Here is a 21,213-nt window from a genome sequence, read left to right on the forward strand (position 1 = left end):
CCAGTCCCAGCAGATCCATTCATGGAAGGGCCCCCCCTTCCCTCCGCGGCTGCTGGAAGGCCGTTGGGGCTCTCTCGCTCGGCCAGTCGAGCCTCCGCCGCCGCTGCCGCCCCGTTTCCTGCCGTTCTGTGCTGAGGACTTCTCGGCGCCCCCCTTCTCTCTGCGGCTGCTGGGTGGCAGAGAACCGGAGCGGGGGCGGTGGCGGCCCGACTGGCCGATCGGCCGAGCGAGAGAGCCACGAGGCCGCAGGCAGCCCGCCCCTGATCCCGCTGCCCTTAATTTCGTTCCTGCAATGTGCCGATATAACGACACCAATCTTTTAAACAAAAAAAAAGAGGAGGTGGGCTAATGGGCGTGGAAAAAGGGGGGAGGGGGGAGGGCTCAGTCACCGCGAAGCAAACAGAAAATCCTGGGATTTGAGGATTTCAGCTGATGCGGAGCAAATGAGGGAAGCCCCGGGCCAAAAGAAAGCATCGAGCCAAATGGTGTGAAACCGACGAGATGCTCCGGAGGAAAGAGAGGCTTCACCGCGCTTCATCGCGGGAAAAAGTCCCGTGAGAAATCGCCCTTGTTTTCTTTAAGCCTAGCATTAGCAGTTAAACCCTGAGTTAGAACAGATCCTGCGTAATTTCTTGGACTGAAGGAAATGGAGAAGAACAATGACTTGTAGTCTTGTAACAATGTAGCACAACTGTTTTGGTGCTCATCTCTCAACACTAAACGTACCAATGATTATTAACTAAGAGTCACCTTTAAAAGGGCTGGCCACGTGCATTCATTTTCAGAATGGGGTGTGTGTAGGGTATTCAGTTTCATGGGATTAATTCCATCCAGGTGCATACAGCAGTCTATTGCAGAAAAAACTCATTGAGACTCTAAAGAATTCAGACTGTTCTCTGAGCCAGAGCCTACTTAATTTGATGCAACACGTTAGAGAACTCTGTCAAAATTGATTTATATACCATCTTCCATGGTCAGTACTAATTTAAAGATGGATTTGTGCTGCAAAACGTTTGCTACCTAGTGGCTTGTTTTTCATGTTGTTGCTCAACTAGTCATAGACTGATAGTGCTTTGTAACATGCCTAGGTGGGCAGCCGCATTGGTCTGAAGCAACAGAACTTTGTTCTGTAACAGGCCTGTGAATTTCCTTTGGTACATATGGTGCTAATTAACTTCTCTGCTTCAGTCTCTTCTTCAGTTCCCCATTTCGACACTAATACTTCAAAGTTATATAACATATCAGTTGTGTTACCAGTTAGTGCTAGGCGACTGACAACCTTGAACGAATCCCAGCCCATGAAGGCTATCCTCTCGTTCCCAACTGCCAGTCCAACATATGGAGAGAGAGTTGGCTTGTGGATATGGGATGCCGGGAACCCAATTCAGAGAGCCTACTACAGTGGTGGCGAACCTATGGCACGGGTGCCAGAGGTGGCACTCAGAGCCCTCTCTGTGGGCACGCGTGCCATCGCCCCAGCCAGGCCCAGACTATCATTAAAGTGTCAAATTCTCTGCCAAATAATTTTAAGTAAATGAAAGCATTTGGGATTGCTTTCCTTACTATGTTTGGATCATCTTAAGTTAATGTATGAGTTGTTTTTTTCTAAAGTAAAACCTCAGTATTCAGGATAAATTGCCGTGTTGGCACTTTGCGATAAATAAGTGGGTTTTGGGTCGCAGTTTGGGCACTCTGTCTCTAAAAGGTTCACCATCACTGGCCTAGTATATGGCTTCCCATGAGACGCATTGATCACAGATCTATGTGGAGAGCAATTTAAGAACTATCTGAACTGGGCTTCCCTTCCTAACTTGTATGTTCAACAACTGAACCAGTGTTAGATGCATTAAAAATAGGTTGCAACAAAAACATTGCAGATTTTCCTTAAACGTGTGAGTAGTTAACTGGGTCCATTTATGGTCATCAATTGATTGTGTGTCTGCCTGTAGAGCTTAGCTAAATGTCTAGCCCAGGATCCCTATGACAATTTCTACAGTGCAGTCTTAAATTACTTTGGCTGTCATGGCTTCTCCCAAAGACCTTTTAAAAAAATTATAGCATAGTGATGATTCTGAGAATTGTAGACCTGTTGCAGAATGACCACAACTCTCAGAACTACTTTTGACTTGAACTGTTTTTGTGGCCTAGGAGTAGTGAAGCAGTGGTAACACAGGATGCTAGAAACAAAATGACATCAGGATTTTGAGCACTCCCACAGGATTGTGAGCGAAGATTCTTTAAACACCTTCAGTGCAGCCATGTAGAACTTCTTCACTTTGATCTAAAGCATTGTGTTGTACTTGAAGCCATTTCCATAGGGACAAACTTTATTTTTCCTGAGTTCAGATTGGAAGCACACACTTCACTCTTGTACCTGAAAGTTTACTTTTAAGGCTGTGAGAGAAAAGTCCTTCCAATCCTTGAAGGTCCCCCCCCCCCCAAAGTTTCTACAAGAATCATTGACCTCTCTGCATGACTCTGAGTGTAGGCTGTTTGCTGCATCTCTGCATTGGAAGTGATTGAATAATCCAGTCTCTCCTCATCCAGAGGGACTGCAGAATGAGATCTTAGCAGAGAATGCTTGGAAGAAGGCAAGGTTGAATAGTGGAGACACAAGAGGTAGGCTCTTTTGGGAATATTTTAGGCTTATAGGAGATCTTAATTTTGAATGTAGTTCTTTCACTGCCAAAGACAATAGGGAACCCTAGTGTACAAGTATAGCCACAAACACCCACCAAGGGAAGACCATCTACAATTCACAACTATATGTGCTCAAAACTGCATATTGCATTCATAACCCAATATTGTGTAGACACTTATCCAACAGATTGCTCATAACAAGCATAGTTTACCAAAAGAACATATTGCAATTGATTAGAATGTATGTGAAACTCAGGCACATTTGTGAAAAATGGAATGGGTCCACTTTAAGAAACTATTGCAATTGATTTGTATATGGTTAAATGCTGCATGGCAGGTTGCCTTGTAGAGAACCCTAGGGTTCCATTGAAGCTATTGAGGTGTGTCTGTGTTATTTTGGAAATCGGGGTGAGATACATTTTTTTCTATGTTTTTGAACTGATAAATGCATTATGCAGTCAATCGGTTTTCTATGTATATTTATGATTGCTTCACAGTTCCATTTTACCATCCGCTGTTGAAGATCATTGAAATGTCTTGATTTATACCTGGGAGAGGCATCTGGCTGTTATTCTTTCCACAGTGGGAGTCTTCTGCTGCAGTTACTTTCTGTTTGGTGGTCTACGGACACTATGTATGGAATTACAGAGGATCCCTACTGTTGGTTTTGAATATGTTCTTTTTGTAGACTATGCTTAATTGTTATGAGCAATCTGTTGGATAAGTGTCTACACATTCTATTGGGTTATGACCACTAACCCTTCTTTGTATTTCAATGAATACAGTATACAGTTTTGAGCACATATAGTTGTGAATTGTAGATGGTCTTCCCTTAGTGGGTGTTGTTTGTGGCAAAAGTTCTTTCACGGCATACAAGCACGCCTTTGTACAAAGCTTAGGAATACTGATCTGGCAAAGTGGTAGGAAAATGCGTGTGTTAATACTGTAGTCACAAACCTCAAGACTACATTAATGGTGTCCGCACTTAGAGTTCACAGAGCTTCTGCAATGGACTGTTCTTGCTTAAATTTGCTGTTAGGTGGGGTGTGGCTGCAGAAGCAATAGACTCCAGTAGGTGTTAAAAAATAGAAAATAACTTTGTTATTATTATTATTCTAGGGTGGAGAAGTTGAAGTTCCAGGTGAGTACTTCCTTTTACCTCTAAAGGAAATTATTTTCCCCATCAAGGGACTTACCTGAATGTGTATGTTATGTGTCCCCATTTCTTACTGTTCCTACTGAAGGCATTCCCTTGGCCACCTGTGTGTGACGGGGTGAAATGCAGGTGTCATCTGACAGCATGACTTGTGAGTAGACGCTCCCAGGTGTAAACATGGTTTAAAAGAGTGAGGGTAGAATTTTGGGTTAGCTGTCTTTAGTCTTGTCCTGACCTGAGTAGCCCAGGCTAGCCCAATCCTTGCAGATGTCGGAAGCTAAACAGGGTTGGCTCTGGTCAGTGTTTGGATAGAAGACCACCAAGGAGTACCAGGGTTTGTACACAGAGGCAGGCAATGGCAAACCACATCTTTACGTCTCTTGCCTTGAAAAGCCTACCAGGTCACCATAAGTCAGCTGCAACTTGAAGGAGATATCTATCTATCTATCTATCTAGATATAGATATGCATACACACACACACATTCTGCTGTCCTTGGGGCATCTGCTTGGCATCAGTGTGTTCTTTTGCCCTTGTTACTGTGCCCCAGGCCCAGTTCTTAGTCCTTAAATGCAGAAAGCTTAAATTTCCTGCATTAATGCTGCATAGGCTTAGGTGCAGATCTGCTACCACACTCAAGAAGTGATGTAAGGGTTGGGTAGGATTCATGCATAAACACTTGTGAAGATATGCACTTGCGCCCAGTTCTCATTTTATTTTTTTGTGGGGTAGGTGTGTTTTAGGGGCTTAAAAAAAAAGATTTTATGTAGGAGAAAGGGAGAAGTGAAAGGGAAGAAATGTTCATTGCAGTTCTTGAAATACTGAAAGTTAAACTAGAAAAAGACTCATTAGCACAGTGGTTACAGCAGAGTTGTCACCTTAGTGGCATTAACACTGGCAAATAATCCAAGTTTTGTATTTAAGAAACTAAGCTTTCCAGAGTTATCACTTTGTGGTTGGGACAGTTCCAGGACCTCTGGTTACTATAGCAAGACAAGTAGATCTTTCATTGTTTGGATTCTAGGGGAAATTGAGGAATAGCCCCATGAAATGTGCAGACTAGTCTCAAAGGATGTTTATGAATGTATGACATGGCTGACTGGTTTCATTAGTCTGCCAGCTGTTTAAGATCCCAATCTGAGTCTTCTAACATGGGAGACAAACCCCTGGCTTGATGAACTGGGGTAATACTGTAGCAATCCTATTGATGGTGTTGGTTGTACTGCGATATCTAGGAATCCTTTCTACAAAAGAGAGCTTTTAATACACTTGGTGTAAGCTGTGCTTGTGCAGTGCAATGCTCTTATCATCTTGGCATGTGCTCTGTCTTTTGTTTAGTCCATCCCACTGGAAGAAGGGGCTCCTGAACTGTCAAAGCAATCTAAAACAGCCTCTCTCATTTGTAAGAGAAGTGGGATGGATAGACAGGAATTAGTCTGGTTTCCTGTTGAACTCTTATAGCTACCCTTGATGCTTAATGCCTTGCACACATGGGCAGCTTTATCAGCTCTGAAATAGCATACCTTTCTTTTGGCAGGCAGTTGTCATTATTCACAGTCACTTGGCCAGCTTCTTTGTAGATCTTTGTCTTCCCCTAGCAGGCTTATATATGCATGAAAACAGCTTTCAGAGATGACCTTTTAAAACAATTCTGGCAGATAGTCTTAACTGGTTCCTCTGTCTAGTGCACACCAAACACAGCTGATCTCAGAGTTTTCCATGTGTTCAGTCAAGATGAACACCTTATTAAACTGGATATAGGGCTTTCCTTCATCTTGTGGCTAACCATCCAGAAATCTGCCCATTGAAACAGATTCTAAAATCCAAGGACAGCCTGGTCTGGAAGGTTTGTGAGATCACTGAAGTGTTCATAGAACTTTTCTTTAGCATTCCCATGGAAAGCCCACTCCTGCACTACTCTTGCTCTAGAACTTATGGAAGGTGGGCAGATTTGTGGCACTACAGTCGGTTGACTAGTGGTACTCCCTCCATAGTTGAGCCCTTTACTTCCATTCCTGACATAGAAGGCCCGCGAGTGCAAAGGCTTGCTGCTCACCCATTCTCCTATCCCTCCAGTGGGGGCTGCTTCTAGGAGGGAACCAACTTCCAACCAGAAGCTCCACCAAAATATGGCCTTGCCTACTTTCATAGAACAGGGGGCAGGTGCCACATGTAGGGAACTGTTCTCAGAGGAGCCACAGACTGGCTCTTGGGCAACTGAATTTCACTGACCTAGACCCCTGGAGTTAAGTGTGAGATTGCCCTGTCAGAGTTGGTGGGTGGCAGTGGGGGGAGCTTCTCCCTGGCTCTTCTCAGTGTTTATTCTGACTTAAAGTGACAGTGACATTGGGACCCAAAGGGGGCACATCTTTAGAACCTCTCCCAATGAAGCCTTTGGGTGCATAGAACTTTCTCTCTCCTCGCAACTGGGGTGGTTAAAATATTCATGTTTTAGGGCACCTTCTAAAGACCAGAGCTGGGAAAAGTGAGGTCTTGACTCCCAAGTGTGAAGAACTGTACAAACTGCTTTATGCTACCATGGGAAGAATAAAATTGAAAACTTTTCCCCTGCCCCCCCCCCCCCCCACTAGGACCAACAACAGAAAATTGTGTTTAGAAATTTCCTGCTATTTACTGATGTGTATCTTTATTGTGGAACAAAACAGATGTGGTGCAGGAAAATCTGTGGTTGGATCTCTCCCTTTTTCTTTAATCATTAAACGCAACTGTGGAGACAACTGAAGTGGATTGTGGCTGTGTGGGGGGAGCGGTGCTTTAGCATTCTCCCCCAGATTTTCTCTATGGAAGCAAGAGGAAGAAGCTGACTGAGGTTAAAGATCAATTTGCTTTTCTGGAAGGAGGCTATTTGAAGTGCAAACGGAAGGCACTCCCAACCCCCTTGACCATTTTAGAGGTAGTCAAGAAGCTACTTGAGATGGAATGATCCTCACATGGATTGCGGCTGCAACACAGGGGAAAGAGATCATTTTTTTTTACCATTGCTGTTTCCTGATACAATATCCCACACTTACTGTTTGCTTTGTGTGGTACCTGTAAGTGTGGGATATTGTATCTGGAAACAGCAATGGTAAAAAAAATTGATCTCTTTTCCCTGTGTTGCAGCCGCAATCCATGTGTTTTCTTTTAACTTTTACAAAATGTGAGGATCATTCCAACACAAGTAGCTTCTTGACTACCTCTAAAATGGTCAAGGGGGGTTGGGAGTGCCTTCCGTTTGCACTTCAAATAGCCTCCTTCCAGAAAAGCAAATTGATCTTTAACCTCAGTCAGCTTCTTCCTCTTGCTTCCATATGCTCTGATCCTTTTTGAGCCTGAAGTCTGAATAATCACTAATAATAATTATCGTATGGCAGTGTGTATAGAATAGCCAGGAGAGCTTAGGATTGTCTGGCAGTCAGAAGTTCTAGCTTTTTTAGCATTACGGACCACTACGTGGTGAGCTAGACTTTGGTTGTTTGTTTTTTTAAGGCAAGAGACATTTCAGAGGTGGTTTTGCCATTGCCTGCCTCTGTGTCATGCCCCTGGTATTCCTTGGAGGTCGCCCTTCCAAATTCTAGCTAAGGCCAACACTGCTTAACTTCCGTGATCTGATGAGATCAGGTTAGCCTGGAAATAATCACTATTCAGAAGGGATAGAAGGAATTTACAATGGCCAACCCATTTAGACTATGTTTTTAGGATGATTAAGAGAGAAGCCTTCAGGCTTCGTGGCGGCATATCTCTTGAATTCCTAGATTCAGGTGGATAGCCATGTTGGTCTGAAGCAATAGAACAAAGCTTGAGTCTAGTGATACCTTTAAGACCAACAAACTTGAATTTTGGGTATAAGCTTTCATGTGCAAGCACACTTCTTCAGGGGGAGACGTTGGCAGGAAGGGCTAGTCAAAGTCAAGATGCATAAGTAATTGGGCAACAAGTATAGCTGAGATTAGACTAAAACAGTTAGTAAGACCTGTGAATGGCAGCAAATTAGCATACAAATAAAAGAGTTAATGAACAGATGTGAGAACTAAGTTCGAGTCCAGTGGCACCTCCAAGACCAACAAAGTTCAGTTCTGGGTATAAGTGAGAACTGAGAGACTTCGCATGTGTAGATGCACACTTCTTCAGATACAGATTTCCTCAAGCGTTACATATAGTTGTGGGTGTGTTAGTTGTCAGGAAGGGCTTGTGGCAGGCCCTATTCTACCATGCCTTCCAAGGTTTTCCTAACACCTGGAGAGGCTTTTCTCTTACTCTCTCCGCTGCCATCACCTGACCTTTGTAAGGAATCACCCACTGGGAGGGTCAGGACTCCCAGCTTCTCTTCCAAGTTCTGAGGCCTTGCCTCTGTGTCTCCCGTTGCCCAGCGCCTGATCATCACGGGGAGAGTTTACAGCATTGTGCACCCCTGGAGGAGTAGCCACCTGCCAACTGCCTGCTTTCCCCTGGTGCTTCTTTTAAGATAGCATGTCCAAGAGGGTAGAGGTCTATGTGGTACAGAGAACCACTTCCTTCATCAAAAGTTTGAAGTATTTATTAAAAATAAAATGTTTACAAGCATATTTTTAGCACAGCACCAGATTGAGCAAGGGAACCAAAAGAAATGGGTAAAATACAAATCCTCTGTCCCTCTTTCTATACATGCCCTAACAGATAGGACAGGCTCTTTTAGCTTAGGAAATTACAGATCCCTACAGAGCTTCCCCTACCTTGAAGCTTGCTCCAGCCCTTTAGGCCAGCTGTACATGGTTAAAACAGCTGCCTTTCTCAGTGGATAGATCTGCCTCCTCTCCTGGACTCAGCATCCCAAAGAAAGAGACTGCCTTCCTGCAGCAAGGTGTTTTTCACTTCTCATTCCTGACCCCCTTGACCAAGTCAGGCCAGGTCAAAGAGGCTCTTCTTGGAGATCTCCAGGATTCTCCTTCCTGAAGCCTCTCTAGTATTTCACACCTCCAAACCTCCCAGGAAAAAAGATGCATAAGGACAGCTAAGATGGGAATAATGCAGTTGATAAGATATGTGAATTGTAACAAATTAGCGTACAAATAATAAAGGAGTTAACAACAGATGTGAGAACTAACTTTGAGTCCAGTTGTTGGTCCTGGAGGTTCCACTGGACTCAAACTTTGTTCTCACATCTATTTGCTAATTCTTGTATTTGTATGCTAATTTGCTGCCATTCACAGGTCTTACCAGCTGCTTTAATCCAATTGCCCAGTTACTCATTCATTCATCTTGACTAACTAGACCTTCCTGTCAACTAACCCCCCCTCCCACCTTATGTAAGGCTTGAGGAAATCTGTTTCAATGTATATAAAGAAGTGTGCATGCACACGAAAGCTTATACCCAGAATTAAACTTTGTTGGCCTTAAGGGTGTCACTGGTAAAGTAAAGGTTCCCTTGCTCGAAAGCCAGTTGAGTCCGACTCTAGGGTTGCGGTGCTCATCTCCGTTTCAAAGCCGAAGAGCCAGCGCTGTCCGAAGACATTTCTGTGGTCATGTGGCTGGCATGACTAAACACCAAGGCGCACGGAACGCTGTTACCTTCCCACCGAAGTGGTACCTATTTATCTACTTGCAATTTCTTGCTTTCGAACTGCTAGGTTGGCAGGAGCTGGAACTAGAGACGGGAGCTCACTCCGTCTTGCGGCACCCGGGTCTCGAACTGCTGAACTACTGAACCTGCAGTTCAGCGTCTTAACCACTTGAGCCACCGCAGCTCCAGTGTCCAGTGTCACTGGACTCAACCGTTATTCTCTTGGATTCCTAGTATAGGCAACAGGATGCAAGACCTTCTGGGAATTATAATTTTCCCCTTATACATAACAATTAGCTTCAGAAACAGGTTGGGTCACTATCAGCAGTCTGGTCCTCAAGTCATTTAAGGGCACTTCTTGAAATGTAGCTTAGTAGGATGTCTGTCCATAAAGCCATTTCGCCTTATTCACAGAAATTGGGGTTTCAATCTGCTTTATTTTATTTACTTGCATTATTTATAGTCCGCCATTCTCACTGGCACTCAAAGTGGATTACATAGAGTGAGTCAATACAACCAACAAGATGGGACATTCAGTAAACAATGAAATAGGATTTGGGTTGAAGATCCAACCAGAAGTCTAAAAAACCGAACTGAAGTAAAGCATAAATGTTAATATGACACATTAAACCATGCAAAAGTACATATCAGGAGTTAACCTGCAGTAAACTATACACAACAGTACAGACCCCAATAATTTATCCAAGTTTATTTTAACACTTTTCCCTAACTTAAAAAAATCATGTATGCTCTGTACAGCAATTTCAGCCCAGATGAGAACATTGAAGTTCAGATACTTGCCATTTAACACATTCCTTTTAACAGTGTATAAAAACTGTCCAGAAACTCAGTGTGCTGCTACTCTTGGCAGATGTCTAATTAGATTTTAATATCTTCTGTAATGGCTTGAGCGTGTAAGAGGGGTTATTCACACTTGTGACTAAATATACTGTGCTCTGGTTTTGAACTGCAATGATTACGCTGTAGGAAAAAGCATTCTAAGTTGTGCCCCTCTTACAGCTTGCTCTACAGAGTTCTTCTGAGCAGAAGAAAGCAGGGATCACTTCCTGAGAGTCTGGGAAACTCGGGTTGTGAGGTTTATCTGGGGAAACAAAAGGAAGTACAACTTCAGGCCTGGTTTGGTTTCTGAAATTCGCTGCTGCAGGATGTAGTTAGTAATGGTTGCTAGTTTAGTTGTCTTTAAAACATGGTGTGATGACCCCTTAACTGGGGAGGTCTAGTTTCCCTTTAAAGTGTTCTTTAGGTTTTATTTTATTATGTGTATCCGGCTGCCACCAGGAAATTTATAAGGCTTTCCAAAACTTTATGCTTTACTATTTCTATCACAGGGTAGGTGGATCGAGGGTTTAAGCTTTCGAGGAACTATGTGGTCTGAGGAAGGATTCTTTCTAGACTGGTATACTTGAATGAAATAGGATTTATTTAAAGAAAGCATAAATACGAGGGTAGAACCATGTAACTAGTAAAGTAGGTATAACACACAGTCTGCTCCCTACTGACAGGGATTTTTCCTTAGGTAACTTTGTAACACTTTTTCCTTCATGTCCATATAATCTTTACTGTTTCCTAGACACTCAGCTTCAGCTTATAACTGTTTCAACACAGAACTGCTTGTCACTTTCTTTCAGACACAGCACTTAACTCTCATATCACACACAAGAAGGTCTCTCCTTCAGACCCCAGAACTAAACTCATCCCACACAGGGTTGCTTCACTCTTCTCCCTGTCACAGAACTTTACTGACTTTCAACTGTCATCTCACTAACACTCTTGACTGACATATCTGCTCATCCACACAGAATCATTTCCAAAACCCCTCCCCCTCTCTGTCACTTACCACTCACACCACTTGCCTGTTTCAATCACACTAGACTATCACACAGGCATGCAACCAAACTTTTAAAGACACATTCACACAGTTAAACATGAAATCATTACACCTGGATTAGGTAACTTTGTGGAGGACAAGTCTACCAATAGCAATTGGCCATGACAGATTGATGAAACTGGCTTGGTCATAATCAGGGATGATAAAACTGTACTGGGAGGGAAACGGGAGGAGGCCTTGGCCTCCATGCTGGATTGTAGGCCTTCCAGTGGAAACTGGTTAGCCAGTCTGTGAAGCGGGGTGTTGGACCGGTGGTCTGATCCAGCAAGGCCACTGTATGATGATGTTTAGAACACTTGTTCAAGATCTGGCTTGCAGTATGGTTTGGTGCACGTCTAGAACATGAAGAGTGTTTTCATGATCATGAACTCTACTGCATAGCTGTTACATGAGCTGTTGGTGTAAATTTTTCCTGTCATATGACATCTTTGAACATTTGCAAGCTGGCTTTTTAAAAAGCCCAGTCAGGTTGAGCCAGGTCAGGTTCACTCCTTGGAGTTAAAGTAAAAGGCTGAAACCAGTATTGTCCCATTGGCTGAATAGTCTGCCACTGAGTGAAAGATAAAGTCTGGAACGAGCCATGCATACTTCATAAAATTGACTGCTTATTCTGAGTATGGACAATGAAACATTCACGCAGTATGAATAGTTGGCCTCAGCTACAACAATATTCCATTCTGCCAAGTTGGCAGGCAAGACTGATGTGTGTTTCATCTAAAGCATCTGCAGAATATCAAATTAAGTGAAACCGGGCCTGCTCTTTCAGAGGATGTTGGTTAAGTCTTGTTTGTTTACTTTATAGTCTGCCTTTTGCACTGAGACTCCAGGCAGTGCAAGTCAATGCAGCCACTAAGATAAAACTTCTAACAAGCAGTGTGACAGGAATAGAATTATAGAAGCATGAAGCAAGTAATAAAGTATTAGACATATTAAATAATGCAGAACATAGTATCCCATAAGTAGAAAACAATGCTGTGAGAGCAGGGTTAACAGTTAACAGTTGATACAGCTGTGGTATAGTCCTATTCCTGACCTGGATAGCCCAGGCTAGCGTGATCTCATCAGATCTCAGAAGCTGAGCAGGGACGGCCAGTCCTGGTTACTATTTGGATGGGAGACCACCAAGGAAGTCCGGGATCGTGACCAGAGAGGCAGGCAATGGCAAACCACCTTTGCTTATCTCTTGCCTGTAACTTGATGGCAAAAAAGTCCCGCTCCCTTTATAATAATCTAATAAATAACAATAATAATGTTTGATGTATAGCCTGTTGAACAAGATGAACTTGGTAGGATTCAATGCTGACTTGCTATTCCAAATTGCTCCACGGGACTGTACTGTGTTTGGAAAGAGGTATGGCTGCAGTTAAATGAAGTGTCAGCACAATAAACAAGATGTGTAGTAGAGGAGCAGGGCTAAGTGTGCTGGTCCTGCCCCTCTGTTGACCCCATCCGTGTGTTTGCCACACCGTGGGCCTGGAGCCTTGTTCAAATTATGTGCATGAGTACCAAGAATGATGCTTTATCAGGTCACACAGGGATGGAGCCTCCAATTGAAAGGCTCTGCACCCATGCTGTGTTAGATATTACATTAATTGGGGGGAATCTCAATCCAGCTCCTCCTCTACACACATTGCACTGTACCCACATCCTATGTATAGGGCCATCTACTTGTATTCCTAACAGTCTGCACCCCACTGCACTGAGGAACTTGTGTGAGGTTTAAGCATTCTCCTTAACTAAAGAAACACTCTACTTTCTGCAGCCCATGCACACAACTCTTCAACCAATGAAAGCTATTGCCTGTAACATTTTGGATCTTATTGACGATTAATAGCAGTCATTCTAGTAACATGCACCAGGAATAGCTAAGAATCTTTCCAGCAGACTGGAAAGAGTTGCTGATATAAACAAGTGTTCTGTGGTCGTCTGTCCTGCAGAAAATGAATTCTAATCTGGATATCATATATCCAGTTTTCTTAATCTTAGTCTTTGGTCGAATAATTCATACTTGCCTGTGCAGGTTAAGTAAAGCATTAATCTTGTGCGTTCTAGTTATGCTCGAAGACCATGATAAGAGCAGTTTGATTATATACATATGAAGAGGTTCTACCCATGCATCCCGTAATTAGAATGATGGTTATTTTGTCTACCAAGCCTGATCACTGCTGCCCACACAGTTCTGTCAGCTGAAACACCTCCAGGAAAGATGCATCCCAAGCAGTTTTGAAACAGTCTGTCTAAATTAACAAGGTACCCCAGTTGTCGGGCTAAAGTAGTAGATTTAGTGTAGCCAGCATATAGTTTCATGTTGCAACATGTTTAGTCCACATTGTGCTGGAAGATTAGATCTGCTTGTTATAGATGCTTGAATTAAGCAAATATGGGTAGCTGTTTCTCAAGCAAAATAACTAAGCTGTTTGTATATGCCACCTCTTGTACAACAAATATTCAGCACTTCAGTTACAAGAAAAGTGTATATCCAAAGATGGAGTATGATATTTTCCCCTCTGCTGAATTGGGTGGTTCAAACCCACCAGCTTTTCCAAGGAAGTACCCTGTACAAATCAAACCCCCAAAAGATAAGTCTATGGAAATCAGGCCTGTGTTTCTGCAGAATAGGGAGCTCTTGAAAGTCCTTTCTCATTTCTGCTGTTGCAGTACTCAGCTGCTTAGGAGGTATGGAGCCAGTGCTTCCAGGCAAAGCAAGCTGTTCAGACCATCTCTATACAGGGGATGAGTGGGAAAATGGAGTACCTAGCACATGGGACAGCTGAACAGACAAAAATTGCTGGGAGTTTGGTGTTATGGGGAAGGAACAAATATGTGCACTACTTAGTAAAGTAAAGGTAAAGGTTCCCTTGCTCGAAAGCCAGTCGAATCCGACTCTAGGGTTGCGGTGCTCATCTCCGTTTCAAAGCCGAAGAGCCAGCGCTGTCCGAAGACGTTTCCGTGGTCATGTGGCCGGCATGACTAAACACCAAGGCGTACGGAACGCTGTTACCTTCCCACCGAAGTGGTACCTATTTATCTACTTGCAATTTCTTGCTTTCGAACTGCTAGGTTGGCAGGAGCTGGAACTAGAGACGGGCGCTCACTCCGTCATGCGGCAACTCGGGTCTCGAACTACTGACCTTCCACAGCCTGCAGTTCACAAACCTAAAATTATCTCACTACTTTAACATAGGGCTGGATCCCACAGAAGATTTCTGTCCACAGAGTGCTGCTTTGTGACTTCACACAGTAGTTCCAAATATCTCCTCACCCCCTCCCCCCCCCCCCCCCCCCCCCACAGGGGGCTGCTCCTGGCAGAGAGGGGATTCCACCAGGCACAGCATGAATGAGGAGTCAGGTCTGCTGAAGGGAGAAGGAAATGGTGAAAATTCCCTTTCCATTCATGGAAATCATCAGGATCCCTCCTATTGAGTGCATCATTAATTATAACTTAGCATATGAAACTGTATTATCTTTCCTAGTTATGAAATGCAAGCGTATAAATACCTTCATGTTCTTCTAGCAAAGCTTTGGCTGTACCCAATACTACAGCAATAGTCTGCTGTACCCTATACTACCGCTGCATATGTATCTTAATCATATGTATCTTAATTTTTGCCATTGGACAGTTGGAAAAAATAAAAATTGAGAATAGCAAACGATTTTGAAGTAAACAAAAGGAGGTAGGTTATTTGGACAGATGGTCTCATAACAGTCCAGAACAGGATTAGCAGCATATTTGGATCTAGAAGTGACCTAGCTAGCATTGAAATAATGTAATTATTGGAGACAAAATCACATTTAAACATTCTTAAACTTTTCTGTACTAAACGTCTCTACACTGTACAAAAGAATTATCATTATCAAAGGAGATTTTTACATGAATACTTATACTACACTTTTTGAATCAAACCAGATCTAAAAAAAGTTCACATTCTAAAAGAGAATGTTCCATGGGAATTTCAGTGCTCCCCAAAATTTCCCATCTTGTTGTGGAAAGTTGAAGAATTAAGGGGAAGATATTTTTCTATTGGGGGGAGGGACACTTCCACTGCTGAGGGCATCAATGCAAGCTGTAGGAGTAAGTTTCCAGCCACCACCCCTAAAATCTAGATATTCAATTAAAAATGAAGAAATGATTCTAATGCTTACTTGCTTTTCTCTTTCTAGAAAACACCGACGCTGAAGTAGAAACTGCTTCAGGCCTGAGTGAAGAAAAGCCCCTGCCGGCTGCACCTGTTCCTAGCCCAGTAGCCCCTGCACCATCTAGGAGAAATCCCCCTGGTGGAAAGTCCAGCCTAGTCCTAGGTTAAACGTGACCCTCTCTGCTTCTAACTACTTGGAACTCATGTCTGTCATCTTTTTCTCTTTTTCCTTCCATGCTTTGTGAACTGCACAACTTGAGCCTGACTGTACATCTCAAACTTATCATTACAAGAAGCACTTTATGTACTTCAGTTTTTTAAGGAAGGCTTCCCCCCCCCCTCGACTTTGGTTTTGTTTCCCTTGGGTCTACTGGAAGTGGTATATGTAATTCCCCCCTCCTCCCAGTGGTAGACTTAGAACAGTGGTATTTGCTATACAGCCCATGGCTGACGGAAAGATTTCTAAGGTATATAGTAGTGTGTATCATAAACTAGACTGGTTGGTTCTGAGTGTGGTAGGTGGCATTTTTGTCTTGAAACTTATAGAAGCCCCTTAGTTGGCTTAGAATGGTTGAAAGTCAGGGTTGTACAGATGTGGTGGTCTCTTCCCTATCCATCTTGGCCACAGGAACAGGATCTTATAAGTGCGAGTATTGGGTGGGAAAGTCTTAAGGGGCATTCCAGTCCAAATTACTCCAGTGCTATGCATGATCATGCAGGTGCTTGACCATGAGGTTAAGATTTCATCCTTCTAAATGTACGTTGTAATTTGACAAAGTTGGGCTGTTGCTTAAAAATAAAGGATATAGAAATTTTGAAGTGTCAGCTTTTATTTTCAGATTGCTTATTTGATACAATGTTTTGTTTCATTGTTTGCAAAATTCTTGAACAAGATCCACTAAAACGGAAATGCTCTGCTGGAAACCAGACATCGTGCAAGATGACTTGATTTTAACATCTGTTTGCTGTATTATAGTTCACTTCCTGTACTAGCATGCATCCTTGATGTGACAATGCAAGCATATTGGTTTGCAAGTAAATGCAGCTTTATTTGACTTTTGGAAGTAATCTGAGGTCATGTAGCTCACGTGCAATTTACACTGCAGAATTTTTGTTGTTGTTCAGTCGCACAGTCAAGTCCAACTCTTCGTGACCTCATGGACCACATCATGCCAGGCCCTCCTGTCCTCTGTCATCCTCCAGAGTTTGCTTAAATTCATGTACGTTGCATCGATAACACTGTCTAACCATCTCATCCTTTGCCGTCCCCTTCTTTTACCTTCAATCTTTCCCAGCAGGGTCTTCTCCAGTGAGTGCTCTCTTCTAATTTGGTGGCCAAAGTATTTGAGCTTCAGCTTCAGTATCTGGCCTTCCGGGGAACAGTCAGGGTTGATTTCTTTTAGGTTTGACTGATTTGATCTCCTTGCAGTCCAAGGGGGACTCTCAAGAGTCTTCTTCAGCACCATAATTTGAAAGCATCTATTCTTTGGTGCTCAGCCTTCCTTATGGTCCAACTGTCACAGCCATACATTACTACTGGGAATACCATTGCTTTGACCATATGGACTTCTGTTGGCAGGGTGATGTCTCTACTTTTTATTATGCTGTCTAGGTTTGCCATCACTTTCCTCCCAAGGAGCAGGCGCTTTTAATTTCATGGCTGCAGTCACCGTCTGCAGTGATCTTGGATCCCAGGTACATGAAGTCTGTCACTGCTTCCATGATTTCCCTTTCAATTTGCCAAGGGGTGATGGGTCTGGATGCCATGATCTTAATTTTTTTTAATGCTGAGTTTCAAGCCAGCTTTTGCGCTCTCCCCTTTCACTCTCAGCAAGAGGCTTTTAAAGTCCTCTTCACTTTCTGCCATTAGAGTGATATCGTCTGCATATCTGAGGCTGCTGATGTTTTCCCCAGCAATCTTAATTCCGGTTTGTGGTTCATCCAGGCCGGTATTTCGCATGATGTACTCTCAGGGGTGGGAAATGGTTAGTAAAAAAAGTAAAAGTCGTTTTTTTCATCTTGGTCAGTAATTTGTCAGTTTTTTTAAAAATGGGTCAGTAAAGTCAGTATTTCTTTGATTTTTGTGAATGTAGTTTGTGTTTTTCCATTTTCATTACTGCATTTTTGGGGAAACATGATGACTTCCCAGTGAGAAGACAGATTGTTTTCAGTTTAGTTATGAAGTACTTTAAGAACTTTGTTCCTAAAAGTGGTTTGGTGAAATCTTCCACAGAGTATAGAAACATAATTAACCTCTTAAAACATGAGACAATGAAAGTAGGGGTGATGGATATTGTGGGATTCAACATGGCACAGCTCATGCTAGAAGGAGTTGAAAAAGCAATGGAAGAAGAGGACAAGAGGAAAAGTGCTTGTGGATGCAGTGCGGAAACTGTTGAGAAACGAAAGAGTTCATGAGTAACTTTATTCATTTATTCAATTTATACCCCGCCCTCCCTGCTGGAGTGGGCTCAGGGCAGCTTACAAAGAGATTAAACATATAGGTAACAAATTGTATACAATCTTAAAACAAATAATAAAACTCTACATTATCATAAAGTGCTAGTTAGTGATCAGGTACTTATAAGAATGCTTACAGAAGACAGAACCAATACTAGTGTTGTAATCAGATGATCTATATTGGTGGTTGGCTCGTCTTGGTCTCTGTATTTAGGCAACAGCACAGGCTGTTGGTGGTAAGCCAAGGACCAGGGCACTGTCAGTTCTCAGTTATTTGATGTTATTTGGTGTGGCTCCTTAGTCGAAGGCCTGGTGGAAGAGCTCCATCTTGTAGGCCCTGCGGAACTGTAAAGCGGTCCCGAGGGCTCTGATCTCTTCTGGGAGCTCATTCCACCAGTACAGAGCAACCACTGAGAAGGCCCTGGCCCTGGTTGTGGCCAGCCTGGCATCTTTAGGACCTGGGAGGCCAATCAATTTTGTGACCCTGAGCGCAGTGCTCTCTGGGGAACGTGTGGGGAAAGATGTTCCCTTAGATATGTGGGTCCCTGACCATAAAGGGCTTTAAAGGGAAGTACCAGCGCCCTGAAGCAATATAGGGAGGCCCATCAGAAACCTGGTTGCAGCATTTTGCACTAGCTGTAGCTTCTGGATTTGGGTCAAGGGCTGCCCCATGTAGAGAACATTACAGTAGTCCAATCTTGAGGTGACCATTGCATGGATCACTGTTGCCAAGTCGTCGCATTCAAGGAAGGGAACCAAATGCCTAATCAGCCGGAGGTGGTAAAAGGCTGATTTCGCAGTGGCTGCTACCTGGGCCTCCATTGTTAGTGAGACATCCAGGAGCACTCCCAAGGTCCTAACCTCCAGTGCTGGCACCAATGGCGCCCCATCAAAGGTTGGAAGTAGGATCGCTACCCTCGGACTGCTCAGGCACAGGACCTCCGTCTTTGTCGGATTCAATTTCAGTTGGCTCAATCTGAGCCAACCAGCCACAGCTTGCAATGCCCAGTCCAGATCTTCCAGTGTAGTCAGACTGGCCACCAAACAACTGATAGAACTGGGTGTCATCTGCATACTGGTGACATCCCAGCCCATGCTGGGCAATCTGGGCAAGGGGGTGCATGTAGATGTTAAATAGCATTGGGGACAGCACCGCCCCTTGGGGCACCCCACAAATCAGTGGGTGCATTTGGGATAGCTGCTCTCCTAGTGCCACCCTTTGTCCCCAACCCTGAAGGAAGGAAGCCAACCATTGCAAGGCAGGCCCCTGGACTCCAGTGTCGACGAGGCGGTGGATCAGTAACTGATGGTCGACCACGTCGAATGCCGCCGACATGTCCAAAAGCAACATTACAGCCAATCCGTCCCAATCCAGGTGCCTCTGGAGGTCATCCGTGAGGGTGACCAGTGCTGTCTCTGTCCTGTGGCCTGGGCAGAAACCAGACTGGAAAGGATTTAGAATGGAAGTGTCATCCAAAAAGCTCTGTAGTTGAATTGTCATGGCCCTCTCAGTTATTTTGCACAAATAGGGCAGATTGGAGACCAGCAGGTAATTAGCCAATTGGCCAGATCTAGAGATGTCCTTTTCAGGAGGCGACAAACCACAGCTTCCTTGAGTGCCCTAGGGAACTGTCCCTCTGAGAGGGACTTGTTGATAATCTCCCTTAGGGCATCTTGAAACCGATCATGGTCAGCTTTAGTTAGCCATGATGGGCACGGGTCAAGGCAGCACGTGGTAGGGCTTACAGTTAAGAGCAGTTTGTCAACTTCCTCCAGGCTGAGCAGACTGAAATAATCCATAACCTGACTAGAAGACTTGCGTGGAGATCACTTACTGTCTCAACTGATGGGGAGGTCACAGCAGAGCGACAGGACTTTATCTGTGAAGTCGCTCGCAAAGGCCTCACAGCCAGTGTCCAGTTCCCTAACATTTGGTCTGCCTTGTGACAGAACAGTCATAGACTGAATTATTCTAGATAATTGGGCTGGACATGAGCTTGCAGACACAATTGTGGCCACATAATACTCTCAGTGGCTTTGACTGCCATCTCATAGGATCTCATAAACGTCCTATAAGATGTTGTTGTTGCTTCGTCACAGGCGTACCGCTATTGCCACTCTAGCCATCTTAGCCTTCGCTTCATCAGCCGCAGCTCCTGGGTAAACCAAGGAGCCAGCCTAGAGTGAGGGTGCAGAGGACGTCGGGGAGCAATCTCATCAATGGCTGCTGAGAGTCAGCTGTGCCAATCCTCCACAAACTCATCTAATGAGCTGCCAGGGGGCATCGGATCCCACAGGTCCATCTGAAGCCACATAGGGTCCATTTGGCTCCGCAGGCGAACTGAAAATCTCCTCACCACCCAAACAGGGTTGGGGTGAAACATTCATATGGGCCTTCAGGGCATGATGGTCTGACCATGGAACTGCTGAGGCAGTGATCTGGTCTACTGTGACCCCTGCCGCGAAGATCAGATTGAAAATCTGGCCCGGTGATTGGGAGTCGTTACATATTGGGAGAGTCTCAGCGCCACCACAGATGACACTAGGTCTATTGCCTGAGTGGAGGCCACATCGTCCACATGGACATTGAAATCACACAGGACAATCAGTCTAGGGTGTTCCAGTGCCCAGCCCGACACAGGGATGGCAGGCTGCTGGCCGGTTCTTTTTTAATCAAAAAACCAAAGATAAAGTAAAAGCAAAGACAAGTCTTACCTTACAGTAATTATGTTTTGTTGTCGTAATGATTTGTGTTTGGTTTTGAATAGGTTTTTGCTGTTTTATTATCTGCAGTATGTGATTATTTTTAAAAGGGAATCTTTTTTTGCCTTAAATTTTGTACAATAATGAAAACATTGTCCTCTGTTCATGAAAAAAAATCAATAAAAAGGCGTGCAATCCTTTTATCTGGGTCACATCTAACTATGGGGCTGGCTATGGGGATGGTGGAGATCAGATAATAATAATTTTTAATGAAGTCCTAGTTTTACATTTAAAACGCTAGCTTATCAGTAGGCTGACATTAAATTGTTCCGTAATTTGTCAGTATTTGGTCAGTTTTTTTGGAATTCTGGTCAGTAAAATCAGTATTTTTGATCCTCTGACTAGTTTCCACCCCTGTACTCTGCATATAAATTAAATAAGCATGGTGATAATATACATCCTTGCCGTACTCCTTTTCCTATGCTAAACCAATCAGTTGTTCCATATCCAATTCTAACTATCGCTTCTTGACCCTTATACAGGTTTCTCAGGGGACATGTGAGGTGGTCTGGTACTCTCTCTTTAAGGATTTGCCATAGTTTGTTGTGATCCACACAATCAAAGGGAGTCAATGAAGCAGAAGTAGATGTTTTTCTGGTACTCCCTTGCTT

General features: G+C 43.7%; 1 protein-coding gene across 2 annotated transcripts in view; it reads left to right on the plus strand.

Annotated features, from left to right (window-relative positions):
• HN1 (hematological and neurological expressed 1) overlaps positions 1 to 15,999 on the plus strand; it is a 25,276-nt gene extending 9,277 nt beyond the window's left edge. For both annotated transcript variants that reach the window (XM_015410773.1, XM_015410774.1), the window contains exons 4-5: positions 3,760 to 3,781; positions 15,405 to 15,999. In XM_015410773.1, the coding sequence (XP_015266259.1) occupies positions 3,760 to 3,781; positions 15,405 to 15,547 (165 nt within the window). In that variant the 3' untranslated portion in view covers positions 15,548 to 15,999. The remainder of the gene's footprint in view (positions 1 to 3,759; positions 3,782 to 15,404) is intronic.
• The last annotated feature ends 5,214 nt before the right edge of the window (positions 16,000 to 21,213 follow it).

This window comes from Gekko japonicus, unplaced genomic scaffold (genome assembly GCF_001447785.1).
Source record: "Gekko japonicus isolate JY-2015 unplaced genomic scaffold, Gekko_japonicus_V1.1 scaffold15, whole genome shotgun sequence".
NCBI classification, from domain to species: Eukaryota; Metazoa; Chordata; class Lepidosauria; order Squamata; family Gekkonidae; genus Gekko; species Gekko japonicus.